At 44.1% G+C, this 26,959-nt stretch overlaps 8 protein-coding genes across 8 annotated transcripts; 2 read left to right on the top strand and 6 right to left on the bottom strand.

Annotated features, from left to right (window-relative positions):
• Positions 1-1,478: 1,478 nt before the first annotated feature.
• K450DRAFT_161718 (uncharacterized protein) lies at positions 1,479-2,601 on the bottom strand (the record flags this gene model as incomplete). Its single annotated transcript, XM_051584021.1, has 4 exons — positions 1,479-1,790; positions 1,869-2,134; positions 2,241-2,462; positions 2,544-2,601. Coding segments are annotated over 4 exons (858 nt in total), but the record flags the coding sequence as incomplete, so codon positions are not given.
• A 545-nt stretch (positions 2,602-3,146) lies between these two features.
• K450DRAFT_235976 (uncharacterized protein) lies at positions 3,147-4,249 on the bottom strand. The gene is made up of 3 exons (XM_051588181.1): positions 3,876-4,249; positions 3,507-3,673; positions 3,147-3,423 (listed from the first exon to the last, which is right to left on the bottom strand). The coding sequence occupies exons 1-3, from the start codon at positions 4,033-4,035 to the stop codon at positions 3,331-3,333; spliced, it is 420 nt and encodes a 139-aa protein (XP_051445791.1). The 5' UTR covers positions 4,036-4,249; the 3' UTR covers positions 3,147-3,330.
• On the bottom strand, positions 4,210-5,287 carry K450DRAFT_235970 (uncharacterized protein). The gene is made up of 3 exons (XM_051588180.1): positions 5,021-5,287; positions 4,826-4,955; positions 4,210-4,689 (listed from the first exon to the last, which is right to left on the bottom strand). Exons 1-3 carry the CDS (start codon positions 5,182-5,184, stop codon positions 4,396-4,398), a joined length of 588 nt encoding a protein of 195 aa, XP_051445790.1. The 5' UTR covers positions 5,185-5,287; the 3' UTR covers positions 4,210-4,395.
• Positions 5,288-6,721: 1,434 nt separating this feature from the next.
• Positions 6,722-10,566, bottom strand: K450DRAFT_235964 (uncharacterized protein). The gene is made up of 4 exons (XM_051588179.1): positions 9,661-10,566; positions 9,047-9,577; positions 7,014-8,960; positions 6,722-6,866 (listed from the first exon to the last, which is right to left on the bottom strand). Coding segments are annotated over exons 1-4 (3,237 nt in total). The 5' UTR covers positions 10,418-10,566; the 3' UTR covers positions 6,722-6,864.
• Positions 10,567-12,736: 2,170 nt separating this feature from the next.
• On the top strand, positions 12,737-14,277 carry K450DRAFT_235958 (uncharacterized protein). The gene is made up of 3 exons (XM_051588178.1): positions 12,737-13,050; positions 13,147-13,523; positions 13,589-14,277. The coding sequence occupies exons 1-3, from the start codon at positions 12,804-12,806 to the stop codon at positions 13,907-13,909; spliced, it is 945 nt and encodes a 314-aa protein (XP_051445788.1). The 5' UTR covers positions 12,737-12,803; the 3' UTR covers positions 13,910-14,277.
• On the top strand, positions 13,831-16,218 carry K450DRAFT_235957 (uncharacterized protein). Its single transcript, XM_051588177.1, has 2 exons — positions 13,831-14,226; positions 14,332-16,218. The coding sequence occupies exons 1-2, from the start codon at positions 14,058-14,060 to the stop codon at positions 15,870-15,872; spliced, it is 1,710 nt and encodes a 569-aa protein (XP_051445787.1). The 5' UTR covers positions 13,831-14,057; the 3' UTR covers positions 15,873-16,218.
• Positions 16,219-16,449: 231 nt separating this feature from the next.
• Positions 16,450-18,957, bottom strand: K450DRAFT_235956 (uncharacterized protein). The gene is made up of 2 exons (XM_051588176.1): positions 18,240-18,957; positions 16,450-18,161 (listed from the first exon to the last, which is right to left on the bottom strand). The coding sequence occupies exons 1-2, from the start codon at positions 18,903-18,905 to the stop codon at positions 16,779-16,781; spliced, it is 2,049 nt and encodes a 682-aa protein (XP_051445786.1). The 5' UTR covers positions 18,906-18,957; the 3' UTR covers positions 16,450-16,778.
• Positions 18,958-19,419: 462 nt separating this feature from the next.
• On the bottom strand, positions 19,420-26,929 carry K450DRAFT_235951 (uncharacterized protein). Its single transcript, XM_051588175.1, has 2 exons — positions 26,648-26,929; positions 19,420-26,581 (listed from the first exon to the last, which is right to left on the bottom strand). The coding sequence occupies exons 1-2, from the start codon at positions 26,837-26,839 to the stop codon at positions 19,559-19,561; spliced, it is 7,215 nt and encodes a 2,404-aa protein (XP_051445785.1). The 5' UTR covers positions 26,840-26,929; the 3' UTR covers positions 19,420-19,558.
• Positions 26,930-26,959: the final 30 nt, after the last annotated feature.

The following is a 26,959-nucleotide window of genomic DNA, read 5'->3' as shown; positions in this document are numbered from 1 at the left end:
AACCTTCCGTAAGTGTAGTCATTGAACCGAACGCCCATCAACCGAGTGAACTGAACAATATTTTTTTCCCGCAATGTGTGTTGGTCACGCGTCAAGGGGCGATACTAATGACCATGCAGTGCAGATATCCCAAGTTTACGGACGATACAAAGAAACAATATTAAGGGCGAAATGTGGAAACGTTAATTTTTTTTTTGTTGCAAAGTTTGGGTGTATTCATAAACTATTGGTATTTGGACTATAGTGGGTTTTGTGATTTCTATGTAGGACTTGCGTCGCCATGGATCGTAGCGAAGCTTTTGTGAAATGGCGTCTTGCCGGACTGGCGATCGCCTCCGCTTCACACCTGTAAACGAAATCAAGGTTGGGTCATCCATCAACATACATTTCAAACAGTGAGGAAACAAATGCCCAAAGCAGCAGAGGCCCTGTAGACGCAGGTATGTAAACAAACAATGCAGCAACCCACAGATTATGATCGACAGCACTGACTGATCATTTCATGACCTATATTCGAACCACGTCGATGAAACCTTCCTCATGGCAATTGACATCTATAGATGCTTACGAGTGGCAGAGGTCCCCAAATCAGCAACAAGGTGTAGCCCATACCGACCCATTCATCTGAACCATTTGGATCACATCCAGCTTATATACAGATTCTATAGAGATGTTTACTGACATATTTTATGGTATATATAATAAGAGAAAAAGTCAAAGGATATAATATATGAGTATGTATATGAAGAGATTTGACGTTGTGAAATATTTTTCTGTAAAAGTAGGTAACTCATTGAGTCGACAGCTTCTTTTTTTGTTCCTTTTTGTTGTGTACTGATGGTATTGAGTGAAAAACTTTTTCGGTGTCCCTTTTGGCATTAAAACTAGTTGATTTTGATACGATACTTCTTCGTTTGATTTTTTTGGGTGATTTTTGAACAGAATAAATTACAGGGGTATAGACAGGGATATCGGTCGTGTCGTGGTCACCTATAGGCAACTTCAGATGTGATAACAAAGCGGCCGCGACGACTGATATGATAGCGTTCGTCGTCAGTGGTATCATCGGTTCCTGAATTGACATGGAACTTACGATCTGAAAGGTTTTCAGACATGGGGCGTGCTCGTCGACGTTGTTGTTGAAACGACTCATCCGACAATTCAAATTGAGACGATGTAGACGATGTAGAACGAGGTGGGGTGCTGGGTGGTGTTATAGCCACTACAGACTGCTCATCCAGGGAATCACATTTATCATGAATGTAGAATTCAGAGGGTCGTGAAGATAGGGTAGTAGGGAATTCCCAAGGGTCCAAAAGCATCATATCGAATTGCCTTTTCTTTTCGCGAAATTCTGTACAACTGCATTTAGTATATGAAAATGGAAGGTCAACACAAAAAAAAAAGGGGGGCAAATTGCTGCCGAGGTTCTTACCATCTTTTGAACGAGCTTGGAGTTCTTTGATATTGTACATGCGGATGTTGTTTACAAGATACTCAGGCGGAGGAGCCCTGGTAATGAATGGATGTTTCATCAATTCAAATGCACTGGGTCGCATTAGTGGATCCTTGTTAAGACACAATTGAACAAATTGAGCAAAACAAGAGGTATATTCATGGCTGCATTGGGTGGGGTCCAGGATGGGTGGCGCATCACGCAAAGTAGATATTAATACTTTCATGGGGGAATACTTTGAGTTTGGAGCGTGACCATAGGCAAGTTCCAGAGCAGTAATTGCTAACGACCAGATATCGACCTGGTGATCATACCCATTGCCATCCACGATTTCCTATGACGACATCGAGAAAGAATAGTGAGTTTGTGAGACCATTTGCAAGAGAAAGAAAGAGAAAATATTGATACTCACCGGTGCCATCCATGCAGGTGTGCCAACAAAGGAATTGCGAAGTCTACGACTCTCACACTCTAGGAGACTACCACTGACACCAAAATCGGCAAGCCGAACGTTGCCTGTTTCGCGGTTGATGAGTAGATTGGCAGCCTTAACATCACGATGGATCAGATTGTTCCTATGAAGATAGCATAGCCCACGAAGAGCTTGCTTGATGATACAGGCAATGACAGGCTCTTCTAATCCCTTTCTGTATTTTCTCAAGACATCATGGCACGAGCCTAGATAAAAAATAAATTAGTTGCGGTTAACACTAATTAGGATTAAAGTAGAGTAGCAGAGACGGCATTTTCTAATGATGGGGGGAAAAAGATCGGTTTAACTCACCTGCGGTCATGACCGGCGTGACGATGCACAGCTTACTATCATGCATAAAGCTACGATGAATAGGCAAAACGTTATCATGGCGACACAGGCTCATGATCTGAATCTCTCTGCGCAACTCATCGATTTGAGATTGCTCGAACTGGTCCATATCAACCATCTTAATCGCAACTTGGTAGTATTTACGATAGGTTGCCAAAGTGACGGTTGCAGTTGCACCATAGCCTAATGGAAAGCGAGAATTTCGTTAGGAAATCGAGTCTTAACTTCCCCCAACCCACCACCCCAAAATTTTCAAGCACCGACCTATTGGAGAATGCAATTCGTAGTCATGAATATTGACACTGAACACAGGCACATCATCTTCGTTCACAGACGATAGAGGCTTTCCAGTTGACATTCGACGTTCTATGAGATTGGTCTGAGACGACACTCTTCTTCTATGTCGGTCATGATCGTTTGGCCGTACAAGAATGGCAGACGATGATAGTGAGGGGGTGACACCAGCGAATTTCTGCAGGCGGTCTTGAGCTGCTTCTTCTGCAGAATAGTAGCTGAAGAACGTATTCATACGAGGTCTTCGTGGAGATTCAGCATGTCTGATGTCTTCCTTGGTTACCTGCGTGGTGGTTGCTGACTTTGGTCGCGGTAACAGGCAGTGTTTAGAAGTGACAATAGCCGGAAGCTTGTGGTGTGACATAAATGACCATGATTCGGAATGCTTTCCGGCATCCAAAATATGTGGACGAGAAGTGCAGGCCATCCCCATAATATGATATGATGATTATTTTCAAGTGGTTTCAATGGTGGAAACCAAGGATAAGAAGGTTAAAAAAGAAATAGAGAAAAGGAAGCGTAAGAAATAGAGGAAATATAAAAGCAAAGAAAGTTAGAAAAAAAAAAGAAGAAAAGAGTCCAATACATTAATCATGTTTATTTTGTTAACCAGGTTCTACCAAATTGAGCCAGCTCGGTCATCGGGTTGAGTGTGAAGCACAAGGTACTTTAAGCTCGTCTATGCTGAATATGGGAAGCTCAAAACAACCCCAACCTCTATACGCTTTCTCTTTTTCATTTCTAAAGCTTGGGAGTTTCAGACAGATCCATTGCTAAGTCGTGCTGCTTCTTCATAAGCCTTTTGTCGTTCATTCAATACAAACTTGATACGAGCCATTGATTTTTTGCACTAGTGTAGAAAAAGTCAATATGCAAGTGAGAAAATAATAAAAAAAAGCCATCTAATATATTTTGTACTATTGTATAACTTACCTTTCTGACTCTCCCCGCATTGGTCCATGTGCTCTTGTCAATACCTAATCGCCTTGCTTCCTCTCGTTGTGTGGCTAAGACGTTGCGCTCCTTAAGTAACACATACCAAAGCTTGTGTAAATCGTCAAACGACTTTAATCGAAGTTCGCTTGCTTTCCAAGAGCGACCTGCAACAAATAATATCAGATCAGTTAACCATCGCTACGGTGAGGAATGCCACCATGTCGTGATGCTTATAGCCATTGTTCCGAAAACAAGGCTTGCAGAATTTCGTTCTTGTTGTGTACGTCGTGGGAGCCGTAGATTGTTTTTTCTCTCTCCTTTCCACTTTTTATTTTTCCACTGCACCCCTTGTCCTCGTGCTCTTACCTGTCCAAGTTTGTTCAGGAAGGCTGGCACCATTCTCGAAGAATTGTTGCAGACCTTTTGGTGCCGAGCTTTGCTGTGTGGATACAAGACGAGTCTGTTGACCAAGTTGCTGTGTTTGCTTGAAAATAGAGCTAGCTACTCGTTGTAATAGGCGGGACATGGCGAGTGGTTATATAATTACAAGAGAGATTTCAGAAATGTTGTCTGTGTGTGTGCCTGCCCGTCACAAAACAAAAAATTGAATAGCTTTGGAAAAAAAGAAAAAGTCACTGCGTCACGAGACACGACCAAAGTTGAAATTTTGTCAGATAAAAAATCTGTGGCTGGCCTGACTGCATGAATGGTGGTGGGTTTTTGACCAAGGAAATCAAAAAAACAAGCGTTTTGCATTTGAGAAACCATAGAGTTCTTTTTTTTATTTTTGGTTATGGATTTGTTTTGTTCTGGTGATTAGAATAACACATTTATCACTATCATAGATCAGAACCAAGTGATAAGTAAGAAACAGAGAGAGAGAGCTTTAATGAGTAAGGAGCTTGCCGAAACGAAGACCTGCAACAGCGAGGCCAACGACCTTGACGACCTCAAATCCGATGTACTGCTTGTGAACGGAAGAGGGTTCCAATGGGAGTCCCTTGATCATCTTATCAGCTCGCTTGTTGAGAGTAGGAAGCAAATAGCTGCTTTGCAACAAGACAATAGCAGGGGGGAGAAGGGTGGTGGCCACCAAGACCTTGTCGATAAAACCACCGCGATCAATGATCTTTTGTCTCCAGACACAGTACAAGTCCAAACTAACGACGCTGACGGCGATCTACAAGAAATTTTTTTAATATGACATGGGTTTTGGAAAGAGTTTTGGCTGACTAGCACGCGAATATTTTTCTTTTCGTTTTACGCTGCAGTTTACCAACCCCCACTTGAAAATAGCCCGTGTTTCAAAATCTTACCTCCAGCTTGTTCAACCAGTTGAAGATGAGTCTACCAACGTTGGCGGAGTGCACCTTGTCATCTGAAGAGGAAAGGAGAGTAATCGGAGTATCCAAGAAGCTCTGGTTAAGAGTGGATGCAAACCAGTATCTAGAATGCAACAGCTAGTTAGCATCGAATCTTTCACTCTCCTTGGAGGGTCTTTTTATACGTACGTGTTGACGAGCGAGAGCCATAATGTCAAGGTGCGTATGGGGAGCTTTTCAAGCACAGTGTAATGCAAGACAGCTTGGATGGCTACGGAGGGCAACGCGATCTTGATAGGGGACCATGGGTCCAAGAGAAAGCTAGAGACAGACGAGTTGTTGTTGGTAGTCATCGCGTTTAGGTAGAAGAGAAAAGAGATAAAAATGCTGATCCTGAACCTCCTTCCCTCGGTTTATGTGCTGATGACAATTTGATGACCGCATCGTCTCACCCAAATTTTTGGACAAAGCACGGCCCCGCCAATAAAAATAGGACATTGGGTAGGAAATTTACGCAATCGTTTTATGTTGTGATGAAACAAAGGCAAGGAAAAAAAAAAAAGTATGAACAAAATGAAAACAGAAGGGTGTGTTGTACAATGGGGATGGATATACTGTATAATGAAAAACCATGGATAAAGTGATTATTAGAGTTCCTTTCATCCTCGACTTAAGCGATCCAGGGTAGCTTGTTCAATAGAATCATGGACAAACGTCTGCATTTCCTGACTTTCGTCGACTTGCTTTCCGAATTTGTTAAATAGATGCTGTTTCACCTTGGCTCGCGTCACTCGGTTGAGATCAGCATGTTGTAGATAGCTTGCTATTTCTTTTTTAACAGACTCTCGGAACTCTGCGTCAGAAGGTGACGATTTGGCAGAGGCTGCCGATGAGATGATGGGAAGGGGTGGAGGAGCGGGAGAGTAAGAACGGGTTTCGGCTGCATTGGGTTCACCCATAGTGGGTATTCGAATGCCAAGACGGTTATGTCGAGCTGATCTTCGACCCAGAGCTTCTTCCTCTTCTTCGTCAGCCGGTAGACGGCTATTGGGTTCAGATGTTTGTCGGCGATGTTGTGCCAGTGCCGATTTTGGTACAGAATATATGGTAGCCATAGATTCTTCAGGATCCAAACTCAAATTTGAACTGACATAAGATTCTGCCAACGACAGGTTGGATCGAATGGAGCTGCGATCGTTGAGCGCAAGATCATCCAAGGACTTTGAAAATTCACCAGGCGTATCGGCAACGGGGCGAGAGACATATCGATTCACTCGAGGCATGCTAGCAAATCCACTACTGTTGATACTACTAGGTAGAGTCGAGACGTCTGCATACGTGCTTTGCGTAACGAAATGTGGTTCGTTGGTCGATCGTGATGAAAAGCTGAGATAGGACGATTGTGATTGAGTGGGCTGATGCTGGGATGACGGTCGAGTCGCTACCAAGTGAGTCGTACTATCCCCAAACGTAATCCCATGATTTCGTGATGTAGCATGACTATCGTCAAACGGATTATCCAACGCCGATGCAAAAGGATCATGAATGGCGTCTTCATGCGAAACCAAACTATCGCTATCACGTCGATTCGATGGCGGAAGTAGTTGCAAATCATCAAAGATATCTCGTAGATGGGGCTGTTGCTTTCCTTGCTTCTTCATCTTCGTGGATGATGAAAAGTCAATTTTGCGTGAACTTCCTCCCAAGGTTCTCACGCTATGTAAGCCATCTCGAACTTGAGCCATAGGAGGAGTCGAGATCATGTCATCTCCTGGTCTAGCATTGTTGGAGTTATATCGCTTGGATGAAACGGAGCTTGTGCTCATTCTTGGACTACTTTGACCAGCAAAGCCATTGAAATCAGAATCTAGTAATTCGGCATCGAAGTCCTCAAACATGATGCCTGCAGTTCGTTGTCGTTCTTCTGCCATCTCGAATTCACTGAGGCGCATTCGTGGCATCTTCCAGGTGCCTCTTCCAATGGATGTATCGTTCAGCGTAAGGGCTCCATGATCATAATCACGAGGCTTGAATTCTGACTCAGGGTCAATCACACCATGGAGTCGACCAGAATGCTCAGCACCTTCAGTTTTCCAGAGATCATACCATCGATCGGCATAGTTACTGCACCATACAGCAACAATAGGGAACCAAATATTGAAGAGCGGTACCGCTGCAAAACAGTACAGCAGGAACCAGAGGACATACTTGTATTGCCTTCGAAGTAGGAAATAGAAGATATGCAAGCTAACAAGACCCAGAAAGCAGATGGCGATCACCGTGTATGCTAAGCCATATCCGATAAAAAATCGAATAAAGACACTGTAGAGGTAAGTCATCATGACAGGAGACACAACGGTATCGAGTACTTTTGTGAAGGCCAAGATCCAATAAGACACACCGATTTGACTGGCAACTTTGAGCATTTCAATGTTGTTGTGGAAATTGGTTCTTAATAACCTAGTTTGTTGAGCTTGCAAATTTCGGAATGTGTTGGGAACAGTGGCATAACCAATGGCATCGGGTTCGAATCCTAGCCGGTGTCGAGGATGCGACTTCAGCAGTACAATGGGGAAATACTGTTCTTCACCAAGCAACAACACATTTCTCATGTGAAGTGTATCAGCTGCTGGAGTCGCGAACTCTCGCAATACAGTGGGGTGGACACAACAGGCTAAGACATCCACAGGGGGTGATAAGGAGAAGTTGGAAGATGCTCCAGTCATAATGGTTGTGCGTTTATCATTCGCTTCCCAAGAAGATTGAAGATTGTTTCTGTCCATGTCATCGCTTTGCTTGGAGTAAGGCGCCGCCCTTGAAGGACTGACACTCGGTCTGGATGTCGTTGCCTTATCTTGCCAAATGCGATACATGACAAACCCACCATTGATGGTGATCATGCTACCCAAGCAAGCTTCATAAGCTAAACCAGAGAAGAAACGCATGTAGAGCGGGAAGATTTGCAACATAGTGGTGACATTTTCTTCTGGGTTGGCGGGCCGTACATCGCCACTAATGGCTATGAGGCGTTCATCATTTTCAAGACGAGAAACGAGTTTCTGAAGTACCGTGCCTTTTACTTGAGTGTCTGCATCAATGACAAGCATATATTTGAACATGCGAGGATCGATTCCCAAAAGATTGTAGCACTGGTTGAAGAGTTGGTATTCCAAGGGTGTTATGCGATTATTGGCCAAATCCATACATCGTTCCAAGAACGCCAGAGCAATCATCATAGAATCACGTTTGCCTCGATTGCCTCTGCGCAATTCGTCTTTCTCTCGCGGGTTGCCAATCTTGACAACAAGCAAGTAAGGAACACGGTTACGACCCGTTTCATAGAAACCTGAATACACTTTGGCGAAGTTGGTCTTTTTGCTGCCTTGACCCAACGATGCATATGCCTGAGGACTAGGTTCTTCTGTGCCACTATAGCCTAGGAGGTCCAAGATTTCGATATACGTTTCTCTGTTCGCTGAAGGATGCTTCACTGTACCATCACAGACAAACATGAGCATTTTTCGAGAGTCAGCATACTGAGTAATAGCCATGGATTCGATGGTTTGCTTTAACACATCAGTGGCTTCAGCATAGCAAGGAACTAGTAACATAGTGTAAGGAGCCATGTCGCTGTTGATCATGTATGAATCGTTGGCTGAGGAGGAAAACAAAAATCGACGCATGAAGGGAAGTCGTGATAAGTTGGAAAGATTCATTTTGAACAGGAACAAAAGCAGAATACAGCCCATGGTGGCCCAAAGAGCAGGATTAATCTTGGCACATCCAGTGTCCATGTCTTCTTGTAAGATACCCTTGTAAAAAAGACGATCCATACAAGCAACATATAGATCAGCGTTCTCAGAGACATTTCCAGTATAGTATGGTGTGATATCTTGGCCCAAACCCAAAAACAACAGCTGGGTCAGGTTGTAGGGCAAGAACATACGATCAAGGACCAGTTTTCGAGTCATGATATCGCTTGAAAAGTTCATAAGATCCGAAGCACTGACAAGGTAATCTGTCACATCATAGACTTTTCCATACAAGATGACGTATCCACTACCATCCACTTCACCATTCGGAAGAGAGCTACGATTCTCGTAGATGTAGTCTCTTGTGTATGTCAATTCTAAGCAAAACAAAGAAAAGTGTAAATAACGACAGAAATCTTGGGATTTTGTGGAATCATTCAGGCATCGTGGTGCATTCACTAACCTCCTTTAATTCCTTTTTGCAGTTCTGCCACATCATCTGCGTGATCAAAGCACGGTGCCCCGGTTACGCTTCCATTAGAAGTTGGTAGAGGACAAGACATCAGTTGGCCTTTCGTAAAATCAACACTGTAACCGGTGTCATTCATAATTCGATAGATCAACCAGCGATCTGCAACGTATTGCATATCCAAATCGCCAATACAGGCTTGGATAGCAGGGTCGGAATAGGTGTTGTTGCCTTCTTCACGGGCCAAAAGAGTAAATGTTGGAAACAAAGGTGACAGATCGTATCCAGGGTATTTGCTAACTTCCGCGGCCAATGTGGACTCGCTGGCCCAGTGAGACATATTTACAGCCTGGCCATTCACCTGAGCATACTTTGAGCTTGGCGATATTACTGTTGAATATTTAAAGTAATCTGGTGGATCGCAGAACAAAGAAGTAATGTATTCAAGCCAAAAAGTGACGAATGCGGAGATGAAGATAAAGAGATAGACCATGGCCATCTTTTCTCTCCATGATTGCCGTGATACTGTAGAGAAAGAAGAGTAGAATAGCAATAGACATATCAATGACCAAGATCATCCTATCAATTGACAGATACTCTCCACTTACTGGTAGTTTTCATACGTCCAACGTACAATAGAACAAAGTCAGGAATGAAAAATGTGCACAAAAAGGCAAAAGCTGCCCAAATGAGACGTGGCAGTGAAGTCCGGCGGCCTTGGTTAGCAATATTGCTGATGGAGTAATAGGATGCACGAGCTCTCCTGGAAGGTTTTTCCTGTAGGTCTACATCTTCCATGGAGGGTTGAAAGTTCATCTGGGCATAGCCGTTTCGACCTAAATCTTGTCTTGGGAACGGTTCAGCATAGACAGAAGATCTGGTTTCGGTCACGAAAGTTGAATTTGCGGTTGGAATCATTTTTTCATTTGACTCGGTTCGATGATGTGTTGGGTTACTGCTAGTAGAAGACATACTGTCTCTCCAGGTGTGAACTCGACGTCGGTGGGGAAAGCTCGAATGAAAGTATCCAACAGGTGGAGGGGACGTAGGTTGTTCAGACAAAAACTCCACTGACCCTCGCTGAGAGCCAGGTGAGGAGGCCCCTCGGCCAAAAGGCATGTGGGCATTGGTTATGGGAGATGTGGCAAATGCAACGTTAGGCTCAGTAATGCGGGTATCAAGATTGAGATCTTCTTCTGACGCAAATGGATTCGAAATAATAGAAGGAGACCTTTCACCATTAGACAAATTGGGGCTGTCAAAAGGATTGGTGTTCAATCGAGGGCGGCCTGCACTACGATTTGCCGGTAAGCGGGTGAATTTGTCCACGTCGTTGGAATTCGAGTTCGGATTCCACTGGCTCATCTGGACGGTGACCGGTTTGCTATAAGCTATACGATGTTATACACCAGCAGTTGACTGTCGATAGCTTTGAAGGGGAAAGATAGGAATGGTGAAAATTAAGAATGGAGAGGGTAATATAAAGGGGCTGTTGTAATAATATGACTGACAAGGTTCAAGCAATGAAATCTTTTTTTTTTTTTCCTTCCTCTTTCCCCCAGTGCTCAGTCAATTTTGACTCGAACGAAAAATCACATGACTTTTGGTTTCATCTTCGCTGTGAGCCGCTGCGCATCTAAGGCTGCCTTGGGAGAGTCAGGCTATGGCAGTGTAGGTAGAAGACTTCATCCGATGCTATATTGGAGGCAATTCAAAAACTGTATAATAGACTCTCATAATAGCTAACGCCACTGAATTTGTTTCCAGACCTCCGACAAAGACAGCTTTTATTTTACTGGAAAAGACGAAATATTCGTCGTACGATTACTACTGAGCTGATTGGACAATACGTCTTGCCAGATACTTGGCCATAGCTGTACCACTTGAAAAAGCATGGCTTTGACGGTAGGACATGCGCACAAGGACGAGTGTAAAAAAGGAGGCTGGCAATCAATTATAGCTTTACGGACACAAGTACGTTTTAATTTACTGTGATGTGGTCCGACCATTTGCGCAGGGAATGAAGGTCAGAAAAAATCGAGCACATGTGGCTGCTGGGCAAGCATTGAGATAACGCCGCCACGAAAGAAGGTGTGCACTGTGCTTTGAGGTTCCAATTCAAAATTCTGCTACTGTCGTACTGTACCTCCTCGACCAATTTACAAAGTCAGCTTTGCTAAAGGCTGTTTGTTTGTGTCTATGCAAAGGGTCTTTTTACAGAAAGATACTACATGTACCTCTTTACGGAGCAACATATAGCAGCATATACATAACGTAAAAGTGAACTGTTTTTTCCGTTCCTTCAAGTCTCCACATAATGCCACATTCATCCTCTGTGACGCTTGTCTCTCTGATGTCTTGGCACGTCTTTATGGTAATTGTGGGTTCCCCGCTGAAGCTCATGCGGAGTACAATGAATTTCCGTGTGTAAAGTAAGCCACCTATGAGAAACGGCAAATGACCCATCGATATCAGCAAAAACAGTCGTAGCAGCCCTTATGAGGATCAGATATGAAGTTGCTCATTTTGTTATGAACAGCTTTGAAAACTGCGTACAAAACGCTAGGTATAAGGTGCAATTATAGATCAACTATTGACTAACAACGCACTATTCGATAGAAGAAACTTCTTCTTCCTCGCTTTACCATATGAAGTCAGGTCTTGACCCTAAGGTTCAAAAGCCGAATATATTCAAGCGAACGTGCGGCTGGTTTTATTCGAAAAGTCATCGTAAGTAACGCAAAAAAAAAAAATTCAGTCGTGATCATCCACATTGGTAAGATATACATCTTGGCTGTTCCAACATACTGGGCCCTGCGTAAAATGGTAGATGGGGGCCAATTGAATGTATCGCGGAGCCAAATCTGTTATGGTATACAAGGTGCACAGTCAAAGTGCTTAAAAGGTGCTACACCGATTCGTATGGCATCAGAACGGAGCTAGAAAGAAACAGATTCGTAAGCATTTATGACGATAGGGCAATATGCCTTTCTATATATCATGGCACATTGCAAAATATACGATGGTGTAAATGCTACGGACAATGTGACGACGCTGAAAATGTGTGAGAAATAAGGTGGTGCCATCCTCAGCAACACTACAACGAGACATAGCATCGCGTATCAAAAAGCTGACCTTAGCATGGAAAATGTTGCAACCTCGGTTTTCCTGGTAGGAACAACCTCGTGTATCTCACATCGTCGTTACGCACTAATCAAAGCAATATAAATGAACTTGATGACGAATGTACTGTACTGCCAAATGAGCAGTTTTATAGGAATATGCAGAAAAATAAATTAAATCGGCATGATATAGCGCCGGTATTCAGATGACTGGGACCCAGCGTCCTCGCCAATGGTGCTTTCGAATGGGTAGTTTTTGAAAGCCACGCGGTATGCATGCTTGTGTTTTTTTTCGTCATGAATATTTCAAGCTATTTCGAAAACGTGTTCAATATAGTCGGACCATTAAAAAATGATTTGCTAGGTTTGTTCTATGTTGAGCGGGCAAGCTCACTCAAGCTGTTCATGAACGAAGAAACCTTGAGAAAGAGCCAGTGTGATGGGCCATGACCAGCGAAAAAAGGTAATTTCTGCCTGTACTGAATTCTCAATATCTCATTTGCCAAAATTTAGAGTGGAAGTCTTTGTGCGACCATTCAGGTACCCGACGCATCCTGAGCACCGGCTAACTTGTCCCAGAGTTCTTTTTCTCTTTTTCGTCTCTGTCCAATCCAGATGAGGTGTTGCGCATGAAGCAGTCAATCGACATTTCTCCTTTGTGCAAACATAAGATACCATGGCCAACATGTTGGCTCATACTACTTCTTATACTGTTATTACTACCCATAACCTGTAGCGCCAAACCTCAATCCACCGAGACCTCCACCATTACCAAGACAGCAATAGACCTAATTTCAACTACTACTAAACATACCACAGAGGCCGCAGTGACGGTTCCTCATACTAAGATTAAAAAAGTTGCTGGCACAACTTCCAGTATGTATTCCTAAAGCAGTTATCATGCGAAAGTTCGATCCTGCCTGACGAATCAGCTTTGTGGGTTATATTCTAATGAATTTCATACTTTTTTAGCTACCTCATCAAGCAGGAATATCGTACATTTTCCATTTTTCAAATCCGCCGCAACCTCCACCACCCCATCAGGGACGGCATCGCCTACTGTCGAAGGCATATTTGGGCCAGTCATATCGCTATTTCGTACATCACGCAGTTCCACCGCCACGACCCAATCGCCAGGTACCACCACCACTACCTCACAGGAATTTCCGATAGGACCTCATCTTACAAAGCCTACCTCTACTACAGCAGCAGCCAGTGCGGGCAAAACCAAGAGCCCATCACCAACACCCACGTCTATACCAGATAAATCATCAACGTCACAACCACAAACCACAACAGCTGATGGCCAAAGTAAGACCACGGTATCATCGCCAGCGAGTACAACAACAGTAAGTTGAAACCAAAATCATACGAAATAAAATTTTCTCGTTATCTAATTCTCTATTCACTATAGGAGGATGACCCCATGGTTTCGGTTCAAATGCTCAGTCAAAGTACCAGCGTGGTTGGAGACCGTACCATTACCATTGGAACCCCTCCGCATGCAACAGACGCCTCGTCTCCACACGCAGCATTGAGCGACCCTTCGTCGCCTACGGTGATTGTGGTCGTTCCACCTGGAGGCGGAAATAATCTGACATCCACGCCTCCAGGGCAAATCATTGTTCTGCTCAAGGGGGATAAAGGAGTGATGGCGAGTATAGCGGTGTCGGTGTTAGCAAGCAATAACATACTATTGGTGCTGATATGTACTGCGGTGTTGTTTGTAGTGTGACTGTGAATAGTTTCGATGGACGTTTGGAAAATTTTTTTTTTTTGTCGCTTAGTATAAATTGCGGTGCTGGAGGTGCAGTTGTACTTCTTTCCGTTCGAAACGGCATACCATCTTGTACCGGCCCTTTTTCCAATAAACTCATATCATCATGACAAAATATATCATCGTCTCTGGAGGTGTCATTTCCGGTATCGGTAAGGGCGTCATTGCATCCAGTACTGGCACCTTGCTCAAGAGTTTGGGTCTTCGTGTTACTGCTATCAAAATCGACCCTTACCTCAACATTGATGCTGGTTTGATGAGCCCTCTTGATCACGGTTCGTAATTCATTGGCCCTTTGCTATGTAGCATGGTTTCTTTGTTTGCTTACTCCTTATCTTGCTTCCCAAAAAAAAATTTTTTTTTTTGTTCGGTATCTACAGGTGAAGTTTTTGTCCTTGACGATGGTGGCGAAGTCGACTTGGATCTTGGAAACTACGAACGCTTCCTTGATGTCACCTTGACCCGTATCAACAACATCACTACTGGCAAGATCTATCGTGATGTTATTGAAAAGGAACGTCGTGGTGACTACTTGGGCAAGACCGTGCAAGTGGTTCCTCACATCACCGATGCTATTCAAGACTGGGTCGAGAGAGTAGCTTCTATCCCTATCGATGACTCTGGTGAACGCCCAGATGTCTGCATCATCGAACTCGGTGGTACGGTTGGTGACATTGAGTCAGCTCCTTTCGTTGAGGCTATGCGTCAATTCCAGTTCAGAGTGGGTCAAGAAAACTTTGCTTTGATTCACGTGTCCTTGGTCCCCGTTGTTGGATCGGTTGGTGAGCAGAAGACCAAGCCTACTCAAGCCAGTATTCGTGATCTTCGTGGTGCTGGTTTGACACCTGATTTGATTGCATGCCGTTCCTCCAAGCCTCTTGAAGATGGTGTCCAGGCCAAGATTTCCATGTTCTGCCACGTTGGCCCCGATCAAGTTTTGGCTGTACGTGACGTATCTTCTGTGTACCACGTTCCTATCTTGTTGCGTGAGCAAGGTGTTGTGGACTATTTCCGTCGACGTCTCAACTTGGATTCTCTCGTCGTCTCTGATGAACGCAAGTTGGCTGGTAAAAAACTTTGGGATGACTGGAACGATTTGGCTCAAACCTATGACCGTCTTTACGATACCGTTGAAATTGCTTTGGTTGGTAAATACACAAACCTTCACGACTCTTACATCTCTGTCTACAAGAGTTTGGAACACGCTGCCTTGGCCTGCAAGCGCAAGTTGACTGTCAGATGGATTGAAGCCACTGACCTTGAGCCAGAGACCCTCAAGACCAACCCTATCAAGTATCACGAGTCGTGGCAAAACCTTTGCTCAGCTAACGGTATTCTTGTTCCTGGTGGTTTCGGTAACCGTGGTACTGAAGGAAAGATCATGGCTGCCAAGTGGGCTCGTGAGAACAAGATCCCTTACCTTGGTATCTGCCTTGGTATTCAGATCGCTGTCATGGAATTCGCCCGTAATGTCTGCGGTATGCCCGACGCTCACTCTGCTGAACTTGACCCTAATACCACTTGCCCCGTTGTTATCTACATGCCTGAAATCTCAAAGACTCACATGGGTGGTACCATGCGTCTCGGTACTCGTCCTACTGTCTTCCAAGAAGGTACTGAAGGATCCATTGCTCGTCGTTTGCACGGTGGTGCCCAGACTGTCAACGAACGTCACCGTCACCGTTATGAAATCAACCCTGAGTATGTTCCCGTCTTCGAAGAAAAGGGTCTTCGTTTCGTTGGCAAGGATGAGACTGGCGAGCGTATGGAAATCATTGAAATGGAAGGTCACCCTTACTTCGTTGGTTGCCAATACCACCCTGAATACTTGACCAGACCATTGAAGCCCTGCCCTCTGTTCCGCGGTTTGGTCCTCGCTGCCACTGGCCAATTGGACACCTATCTCAACCAACAACAGTAAGGTAGAGTCTTGCGGAAACAATATTCGGAGGTAATTGAAGACGGGGAGTTTCGACTGGTTGGTGCATGCACCTTTTATATTTCTCTTCCTTCATTCGAATGCTATCATTCTGTTGTACCATTTCACTTCTTTTTTACTCCCTTTTGAATATCTTTTTGTCATTCCGGACAATATACATAATTGCATAATTTCATTTTTCATCGTGTTGAGTACCGGTCACTGTGAGAGATAACTCCTTTCCTCTTACATACCTGCACTCGCACGAATTTTTTTTTTCCATCACTCTAGACTGTAACAAAAGAAACTGCAATAGATTTGTTTTCAACCCTGTAACTTTTGGATTTATTGGATAGTTGGTATGGGATATAGCGTGTTAATGTAGATTCGGTATGGTCCCAAGCACAAAGACGAACAACCTATTTTTGTTAGATATATATGTCGGGTTCAGTGCCATCTTTATCAAATGTCAATTATGCCTGCACCTGTGGCGTGTCACTGGGGTGTCCGATGAAACAGGTACACAATAACGATGTCTTTATGGTCGGTGACTGGATCGATCGATCGAGAGAGACGAACGTCATAGAACATAGCATAACAGTACGTTGATTGTCAAATAACGTACAGAATGCGCACACTCGCTTTTATGTGATGAACCACTTTATAAGCAGATTGCTATAGCATTTGGCTCAAGGAAAAAACGCAAAAAGCACTAGTATTAGCACAAGGTCAAAAAGACCCAAGTGAAAGAAACTATACACGAGGAAGAGAATAATGGAGTAACATGACAGTGGAATAAACGAGAAGATACATGGGAGGGGAGATGATGTGAGGCTTCAGATATAAACAATGTTGGGATGAAGACGGTTGAGGATGAGTGGGGGCTATGAAAAATAAAGGAAATGGAGCCTAAGATTCGTTTGAAGAAGGACCACTAAGAAAGGTATCAATGACTTGGCGTCGCCAGGCTTGGAAGCGCTCAATCTCAGCGTCCTTCTTACTCACACGTCGTGCCAATTGCTCAAAGTTTTGACGATGCTCTATCGCCTGTTTGTCCAGTTGGTCATATAAGGAGTTCACCATGCGACGAAGTGATTGAACTTCCTTCTGTAACTGAGTGGCCTGCGGTTGATCATGACCACAGTTAAGACAGGCGACAGGCTCTATTATCATCTCCTCCAGGTTGGTGTTTTCAAGAGATATAAGATCGCGTGTATGCGTCTTCACATCACTGGCACCATTGTTCTTGATTCCAACATCGTCAAGAGCCATGGTGGATGAAGGACTTGCTGATGTCTGCGATCTCATATTATGGTCAACTCCTTCAGTGGACGGTTTAGGAGAGGGTAGTTGGCCAGCAGATTCTAAGGAAACAGGTTTGGGGGATTCCGGTAGACTGGACAAGTGGTCCAAGGATGACTGTGTAGGTGGTTGTCGCGTTTGAGAAACAGTCAAGGATTTGAGATCAGACGGAGTCCATCGTGGAGAACCAGCAGCCGATGACGCAGACGAATTAAGCTCATCTTCTTCATCTTCGTGCAGTTGATCATCATGCTTGCTGGACTTTTTAGACTTGATGGGATCATCTTCGACTATGCCTTCAACCTGTTCAACCTCTGCTTCTTCATCGCCGTCGTCCTCATCGTCTTCATCGCCTTCTTCATGCCCTTCTTCATCGTCTTCATCCTCCTCGTCTACCTCAGAATCCTCGTCAGAGTCTCGTTCTATGTCACTGTCTTCGCCGCTTTGTTCTTCGTCATCAGCGACAAATCCAGGGCTCGATTTCGGTCGGTTGGAAATCACGTTCTTCGGTAAGGCTCCTCTAGCACGTTTGCGACTACCAGCAACGACCACGCGACCTTCTTCTTCCTCAACATCCGAGCTCGCACCAATCTTAATGGAACTTTCTTCTCCTGTTGCGTGACCTTCTTCTCCATCTTCTACAACTGGTATATCTGCTTCGTCGTATTCGTGCTTTTCGTATCGATCTTTAAGTTTGCGTCGTTTGTTGGGAGAGGACAAAGAGTCGGCATCACCATCTGGCGTTAAAAGGTCGGCTTCATCGGCATCCGATTTATTGACGAGTTTTCTTCTGTGGTTGGTTCCCATAGTAAGACAACCACTGAACTTGGAGCTCGGAGCATCGTAGCTGTATGGATTGCCGAGGAGGTAATCAAAATATCGATCAATTTTGTATTTTTGCATCCATCGCTTAATACGTTGCGCAAACTGCGGTCGAGTAGAAATGTCTGTGTGACCGAGTTCACCAACAAGTTGTGACCAATTCTTGAGCTGTGTAATGGCATTAAACATCTTAGTAGTCCACTCTCACACACGTCATGGAGTACAAAAATCAGAAACTTAGCTGACCTCTTGAACATGCAGTTTCAAAACTAGAGCATAAATATCCCAAGCGGAATATGTCAAATCTTGTGTCTTGGGAGTAGCTAGAATCTTCTTCTTCAGATAAATGATACTATCTGTATCGTCCGAGGCATACATTGGGTCGTGAGCAAAAACGAACTGAACGTAGCCATCGACAATATTGTTCTCGGCAACATTTTCGCCAGTGACAGTACGAGACGACAATTTAGCCAGTTTGATATCTGGATCAGACTCTATGGGCCGTTTCGGCGCAATTCTTATGGCGAAATCCCTAGCGGGTACACGGTCTGATGGTGCTGGACGGATTTCTGGAGGGATAGGCACCGAGGGAAACTTTTCAAAAACGGTTTGAAAAGAATTGGCACTGGCAGACTGCTCGGGACTGTATGGAGATGCAGATGTAGAGGCATAACTGGTGGGTAAAATGTACTTTCCATTCGCTTGATGGGGTGAGTGGCTTTGTTCAGGGTTCGATGGTGACCTATCCATAGGTTTGTGATCATTCGTTTTGACAAAAACAAATTGTGAGGGCTGGGTGGACCATGAGCTGCGTGGACCGTCCATTGACCCTGAGTCGCTAGATACGTCGTGCGAAGTATGCGATACTCTTCTATTTGAATCATCATACATGGGGTATCTTTGGGGTGACATGTTGGGTGTTTGGCTGTGGTTCGTATTAGGCGGCTGCTGATCAAAAAGCAAAACAAAACCATAGTCATACGTAAGCAACAGGTTGACAGAATGAGTGACTCCATGTATGATTTCATAGTAACTGTCGTGCACTCTCAAAGTAAATTCAACTCACCCCTTCTCTCTGGTCGAGTGGCATTCCAAGGGCGTAAGTAGAAGCTTCGGATGGTGGGAAGTGGTGGCTGGCATTACTGGTCATAATACTGGCCGGATTATAGGTACCTGGTCTTCGGTAAGTAATTGGATGGTCGCTAGGTAGTAGATGGGGTGACCGCAGCACTTGAACATCTCGGTGCTCGCTACCTTCGGAGCGATTCATCATGTCTGACAAATTCATTCCCTAATCCCCAATTGGACAGAAACGGCAGAGTGAATGAATCGGTCAAAAGAAATGGTTGAAAGGAATTCCAATCTAGACAGAGAGGTTGCAATTTGCAGAACAGTCAAACAGCTCTTCCAAGCAGAATTGGGGGGTAAAGCAAATAATAAAGATAGTGCAAGAAACTGTAACTAACACTGCGAACTTTTGGGCTCGTGAGTCCCATTTTTTTTTTTACTGGAAATACTTTCTATGGCAAACCCAAAATATAATAACCCGCTATTAAGATCACGTGTCAAAGCTCCACTCCATTGACGTTCTGGAAAAGGACCTTTGCTATCCTCCCAACGACTTGATCCAGTTGTGATATGGGAGCTTGTTGACTGAATTCTATGCATTCCGGAATTAAGCTGGAGTATTTAGCATACTCTTTCATGTTAGATGTAGCCAACGTCCATTCTTGCCAAGTATCCACCGACATAGTTTTGCTCTGAGGTCCAATTTGAGAGATGTTGATGTGGGCAAGATGTCTTCCGATAAACCCACATACCAACCGAGAATACAGTTTCCATTCCACGCTGATAGCCGGCACCTGCCCACTTGTCCACATCTCTCCTAAATTACCTAGAAGACCTATGTGAGCTATGCGATGGGAGTCCTTTCCTTCTGCCCATTGAAATAGAGTTCGATGGATGGAAACCAATGCAGGAAGAAGTTGGCATTTTTCCAAGCTGAAGTCGCCTTCCGCGCGAGAAAATATACTGGAGAACTTGTGTAGAAGTAAGAGCAATTTGGTGGACTGTCGAATGCTATCTGGCGGAATGACAGTAATGGATAAAAAGGCCGCCAGTTCTTCGGCAACCTTGCACTCATTTGCATAGTCGTGACACTCCAAGAGTTCTGAAACACATCTTACGTGGAGCGTCATGATGCAGCAGTTTTCCAAACATTGGTGCAGAAACCCGTCTGTATCCGATAGGGGTAGTTCTAAAGATTGTCCAAACTGTCGCCAGGTATCGTCAACAGGACTGGTAGAAGCATTTAGTTCATGCTCTATGCAGGCTTCAAGTAAGACAACCATGGGCTTAACGTGACATATGAGCCGACAGCCGACGTAAAATAGTTCAGTGAAGATGTTACGAAACAACTGCATATTGCCAAGAATGGATTTCCAGATATCGTTGCCTATAGCCGAGGCGTCGGGACATCTATTCGGCAAAGATACAATGTCACCAAGCAACTTGCGAACGTTAGACGTCAGGTCAGAATGTTCCATTTTTCGATTTGGTTGATAAAAGCTATTATCGACAACCAGAAGCGTGTTTACGATAATTTCGGGAAATCCAGTGCTGGAAAAGTTGGTGCCTGGCATTTCCACATAGGTGAGAGCTAGTGATATGGTATAGGCTGCATAGTCTTGGACCATGGACGGTTCACCTTGATTATTGCTGTTATTAATGCCAGCCAGCATTCTGAGCCATATCAAGCATACAAGTAGGGGATTGCTGTTATTTTCCTTTAAAACTTCTAGTGTGGGTTGGAATGCGTCTAGAGGGGATGGCCATGTCTTACGTAGCGAAGAACAGACTTCGTGCATTAACGCAGGATTCACCTTTGCTGTAGGAATACAGGTTTCCATTGCATTAGTGAAGTTGGCAAGGGTAGCATGGGTGTCAAGGTCGATGTCGTCGGTATATTGTACAATGTAAAATGCCAGTCTAATATACAGGTGTAAGATATTTGGATTTGTTTCGGAATGGAAATGATCAATCCATTCCACCAATATAGATGTGATGTATTCGAAATAGATGGTATAGATTGGTTGCTGTTGTAACTGCTGATCTTCTTGGAGTAATTGTGCAATGGTATGAAGTATGAGATCAAGCGAAGCAGCTTTTGGTTTGAGTTGCTTCCAGGGTAGTTGAAATAGATCTTTGTTCAAAATTTTGACCCAGTCTTGGCGTACAGATGGCAAAATGGTATGGTAAAATATGAGCACTTGTTCAAGTATAGCTTTAGTAACATCATTCGATCGATGTGTCGCAATGAGAGTCATTAACAGAGTAGCAAACCCTTCGGAGATCTGGTCAAATTCCTTGGGACGGTTTGAATTCTTGGACGTCAACAAAGGTTCATGAACGTTGAATATGAGTTGCAAGGCATCGCCATTTCCGAGAGGCTCTGACATAATGCGATCGTCGCAAAGACAAGCAAATACCAGTTCGTACATGGATCCACAGCTGTTGTATATATATTCCAGAGCATTAGCGCCAGCTGATTTCCAGACCTGAATAATTTTGTCCAACAACGTATAGAGCTGGTGCTGAGTCAGGGCTTTCAATCTTTGAGACTGATGTTGATGCTGTCCAGATGTGATAGCCCTTCGTATGACGTCCAACGGAACACCAAGGAAATCCATATATGCGCGAAGGTGATATGTGTTCATTGGCTTATTGACATAGATGTCCACTATCAGCATGAGTACTTGAATGTATTCCATATCGTCGCTGATTTTCTGGTGAGCAGCACTCAATAGCTTCATGGCCAGTGACGAATGCCTATAACTCAGAGATCTCTCTAGTGGCTTTTCATTGGTGGTTCTGCCGATTTTCTGAATCGCCTTGAATGCTGCTTCGTACCACTTAATTCGTTGCTCTTTGTTACTACCTTGAGGAGTAGAGAACCATGCTAGCACATCAAACTTGGTGGAAAGCTTGAGTTGCGATGATGCTGAATACTTGTCACTGAGGCAAATTTTTTCATAGATATCAACAAATCGTGCAGGATCACTTTGAGGTTCAAACGCTGGGAACAGCAAGTTAATATTGCGGTCGTCAGTACCCATCATGCGTAGAAGAGGATCCAGCTGGTCCGGGTGCATAGTGAAAGATTCTGATGCCATCTGTGCTATCTGTCGACTAAGAAGTTTTCCCGGTGGAAATTCACTGGCATTATCGCGCAATGCTTCAAATACAAAATACACTGATTCGCATGCCTTTTTGGACTGCAAAGGTGACAACGTATTGTCATACCGTCTTGTCATATCCTCCATCACAGCCAGCGCTTGAAAGCTTTGGACACAAATCCTTGAATCAATTTTGTCATACGCTAGCTTGGATACTGCAGCTCTATTTTCAGACAACTGTTTTTCGGTATTTTCTTCCACCTTGAGTTCGAGTTGTTCGAGGTGAAATCTCGCTGGTTTCTGACAGATTCCTTGCGGAACTCTCTTACAGGGGATCTGGATGGTAGAATTAGTTGTCTTGTTATAGTACAATCTCTCTAATTGTTTCAAGTAGCCTGAATCCAAGGCTTGATGTTCTGTTGTAAGCTGGTTGAACTGGCGAGCCTGATGGTGGAAACTTCGCACAGTATTACCGAACAGGTCCTGAGGAGTCATTTGAAGGATCTCATCAAGAGATAATGACGTGGCTGGTTTGCGTAATTTAAAGTCTGGTAGCTTTGCCGTGACCAATTGTGTGTTAGGAGCAAGCGTGTGGGAACGAATTGCCAAGCTACTGTTTGGACGAGACGTTGATTCAGGAGCTTGATAAGGCACCACCTTAGATACCCACTGGAATTGGTCAAACTCCTTCATCATTTGTGTTGTATTCACCAGATCCATCCACAAGTTAGTTCCATCGTACAAATCCAAGTCCTTGGCCGATTCGCTGCTCAAACTTCCACCAAGTTTACGACATTGAAGTAGTCGTGCGGGTTGGTAAGCGCTGGGGAGCTCAGAAATATCTTGCATATCCTTTTGCAAACGCGCATCGCCTAGCCATACCAACATGGCATGATATAATTGCTTCAGATCCTGTTGCTGACCACGACTGTTTTTCTCGTTGAAACTCTTGTCTTTTGCAGCGTTGGAAGAGTTGATATGGAACTCCTTCAATTGCACTAGCCGTTTCTTGAGACCATCCAACAAACTATCTTTTTTGGAAAAGAAGAGATGCCCATAAATGAACTCGGTCTTTTGCTCCTCATTGGTCAATCTGCTAAAGTAGAGAGAGAAAAACATTTGTAGGAACAGAGGAAGCAAGTTATGATCTGCAGGTACAACCAAAATATGCTGAGCCCATCGATAAATTGAAATGAAGTCGACAGGTTTGCGAAGATTGATGTTAGCATGCTTAACAACAGCACTTATGTCAGCATCGTCTTTGCTACCATCCTTTTGTAGCTGCAGACCAATTTGCATTCGAAAGTCAGCATCCGCTATGGTTTCCAACACCAGCATTTGGAAGGCAAAATAAAATGAATGGTTTTCAACATTTGGAGTTTTGAACAGACTGGAACTTGCAAGCGACACCATGGACCATTCCCCCGTCAATAGACTGGGATAAGCTGTATCAGCCAAAACCGACTTCATAAACCTCATAGGATTTCGTGACCCTTCATGACCGGATTTCGAAGATGACGCAGGTGAAGCAGTGGACTGGCGGACATCGTCGAGCCGTTGGGCTTCCAATTGCAAAATACTTGGAACAAGTGTATATCTCCTGTTAGTGAAGGCTATCTTTGCACAGTAGTCCACCAAGGCAATTCGATTAGGCTTCCACATCCAATCGGGTTGAACGCATATAATCTTGATCCAAGAATGTAACAGGAGGTCCAGGTATGAGAAACCACCATTTTCCTCCTCCAAGCTGAATGCTTTGTCGATCTCTTTTGCCATCCAAGCCTGGGATCCGATGACAATTTCCAGGCCGTTCTCTGGCTTGATTAAATCCAACGGACCATCCTTGTTGACTAGGTATAACTTTCCTGCTTCGGCCAAGCATGGGTCCGATTTGGCGTGGAGTATTTGATCCAGGAGCCACACTGTTGATCCGTGATTGAAAAAGTCATCGCCATGCATGTAAACAAAGCCAGGCACAACATTGGCCAACATGTAAAGCAGGGAATCCACGTGACTACTTCGCAGCATGAGCTGAACCTTCTCCCAGCCTCTGTTGATATCAAATCGGAGAAAATGGCGGCTGGTAGGCGACAGCATGAACGCAATGTAGATGACAAGACAGAGATGGTTTGCTGTCAGGTCGTTGGAAAGTTTTGCGTGATCGCCTATGCCAATATTCGTGATAGCATCATCCAAGTCTGTTGCACGAGAGTTGACGGGACATTCAAACAATTGCAAACGAAGAACGATGTCCCAGCACCAATCCATAAACTTGCGCTTATTAGCATCTGTCGACGATAGGAACACGCCGCTCGACGAAGGGATATATGGAGCAATGGTGGAAGTCAATGCTTCAGTGGAAGGTGCAGCTTTTTCGAACATTTCGGCAGTGGGTTGGATCCTTTGAGCGATGCCAAGGATCATGAAGGCAATCTCGCTATGGATAGCGTAGGACAAATGAGGACGATGTCGTTTTTCCCAAGGTTTGGTCCTGGAGTGAGGTTCCGATTCCACTTCAGTAGTGTACCCATAATTGAGGTTCTCCAAAATATACTTTGTAAAATTGATGCCAAGATCCGATAAAGTTCCTGAACATGTTAGCTGTTGTAAGGCACCAAGATCGTCTTGCCGTACATTCCAATCTGCCAAACTCAGAGAATGGAAAAGATAAAGAGCGATGTTGCCAATCTTGTCAAAGTCGTTGACGGTCCAGTTCAGAAGGTTTGAAATCAACAATGGGTGGCGGTCGCACATAACCTTGTATGTATCTCTCACATCTTTGTAATACATCCCTCTTAATTCCTCATTCAAATAGGCAACGTGAAAAAAGACATACGCAATGGCCAGGATGACATTTTGCGCGGTAGTGAAATCGGTTTGATCTTGAGAAACCGTACGTTGTGAGTCAATCACCAAGGAAATATTCGACAAGCACTGCAAATAAAAAATGCCTTCATCATTGTTGTCCAACAAGAACTTGCAAAAGCGATCAATGGAGTAAGCCTTTGCTGGGTATTTTACATTGGAGTTTGGTGTCACTTGGAAAATGTCATTGATGATGCCCCATAAACCATCGACTGATACGAATTGAACAGGAATGGACGCTAGGAAATGCTGTACACCTTTTCGTGGCAATTCGAGGTAACAATGAAACACGTCTGTAGCAAGTTTATCCACACATTGTTGCATTTTGCCTTCAATTTCCGAAGTGATATTGAGGTCGCTGTGACCCTTAGCCAGCCGACCAACATTTTGCAACAATTGACATATCATTTGCGCCAGCCGCTTTACTATAACGGTATGGCTGGTTTTCGAAAACTGCAAAAGCAGCTGGGAGAGGCATTGGAAATAATCATTTGCCAGTGACAGTGGATATAAGAGGACGTCTGATGAATCGTCACCAAGTTGCGATGCTTTCACCTTGGACAATGCGCCGGTAACTGCTGCATTGAGACGCTCAGGAATGGAGAGTTGATCCAAGATAGCCGAAAGATCTTCCTCAGTCAACAAAGTCTTATTAATGCTTGACAATTCTGAATGCTCCAGCACATTTTTTGGTACTCCATTGAGGTTGGAGGCAATGGCCAAGATCTGAACCATGGCAGTAATTTCAATCTCCACTTGCTGTGATTGTTCCGACACCAACAAATAATTTGTCAAGTTCTTTCCCCATTTTTCTATGCCAGGACAGCTAATAAGATGGTGAAATAGAAATCGTCTATCTCTAAAGTTGCAACATGATGTATACGGCACAAGTAACTGGATGATCCATCCACGAATGTCATCCAAGATTGTAATTAGGGCGGTGGATACTGCGTGACTGGTAGCAATATAATTTTCACCAATGTTGGACTCGGCGTACTGTAAGTGTGCAAAGAACCGTTCATAATGAAATAGTATGTCGAACAACTCTTGGAAATTGAAGAGCTCTAAAGCGTCGTCTGATAATGTCGGGCGCTCACCACCATTGACGCCTCGAAGACCTTGAGATTCCCAGCAAAATCGATCAAGGTATTCCTGAATCTGTATTCTAGCCATTTTGCTTTCGTATAATTTTCGATAGAGCAATGTGTCGGCCTCTGACCGGAGCTTGAAGAGAAGTTTAGATAACTTTGCGCCTTCAACGGCTTGGAAATGACCCTCATTATAATGAAAAGTATGTGTGATCTCGACACCATCCCCACATTTTGCTTGAAGGACTTTCGATTTGTTCTCCACAACCCACAGCCGTTTGGCGCGATCTTGTGCTTGGGACTGTAATTTTTTGATGGTCATTTGCAACTCCATCGTCTCTTTAACACATTCATGATATTTTGATAAAAGAGCAGTCAATCTATGAGTGGTATGTGGTTCTTGGATATGGAGGTGTTGGAACTCAATCCTAGCGTCTAGAAGATCTTGGACAGGGTCCTCCTGAAGACGAAATAGTTAGGTTAAGCGGTTGGCGAGGGTTGTTTTCACTGGGGTTGGGCAACTTACGGGCAATGACGTTGTGGCATCTGATGTAGTAACATATAACAGAGAGAAATGCGGTATCTGCTTCTGCCAAGATGTCTCGTAAATCCAGGGCAGTAACTTGTCTAAAGATTCTCTAGCGACAGGTGGGGTTATCGAGGTTGGCGACAAAGGCGTCGGCGTGGGTATAGGCGATGGAGCGTCGAATGATTTCATATTGAAGACAAAATGAGGAGGATTCAGGTGGTTGTATTGATGGGCATTCTCTGTTGTTGATGGCAAGTTATTACACGGTGGAAATAAAGCAGACTCATATGATATCATTGGCACTTCTCT

This window comes from Umbelopsis ramanniana (assembly GCF_025399195.1).
Source record: "Umbelopsis ramanniana AG unplaced genomic scaffold K450scaffold_19, whole genome shotgun sequence".
Taxonomy (NCBI): domain Eukaryota; kingdom Fungi; phylum Mucoromycota; class Umbelopsidomycetes; order Umbelopsidales; family Umbelopsidaceae; genus Umbelopsis; species Umbelopsis ramanniana.
The sequence above is the reverse complement of the archived record's forward strand: the minus strand, read 5'-3'. Positions and strand labels throughout refer to the sequence as shown.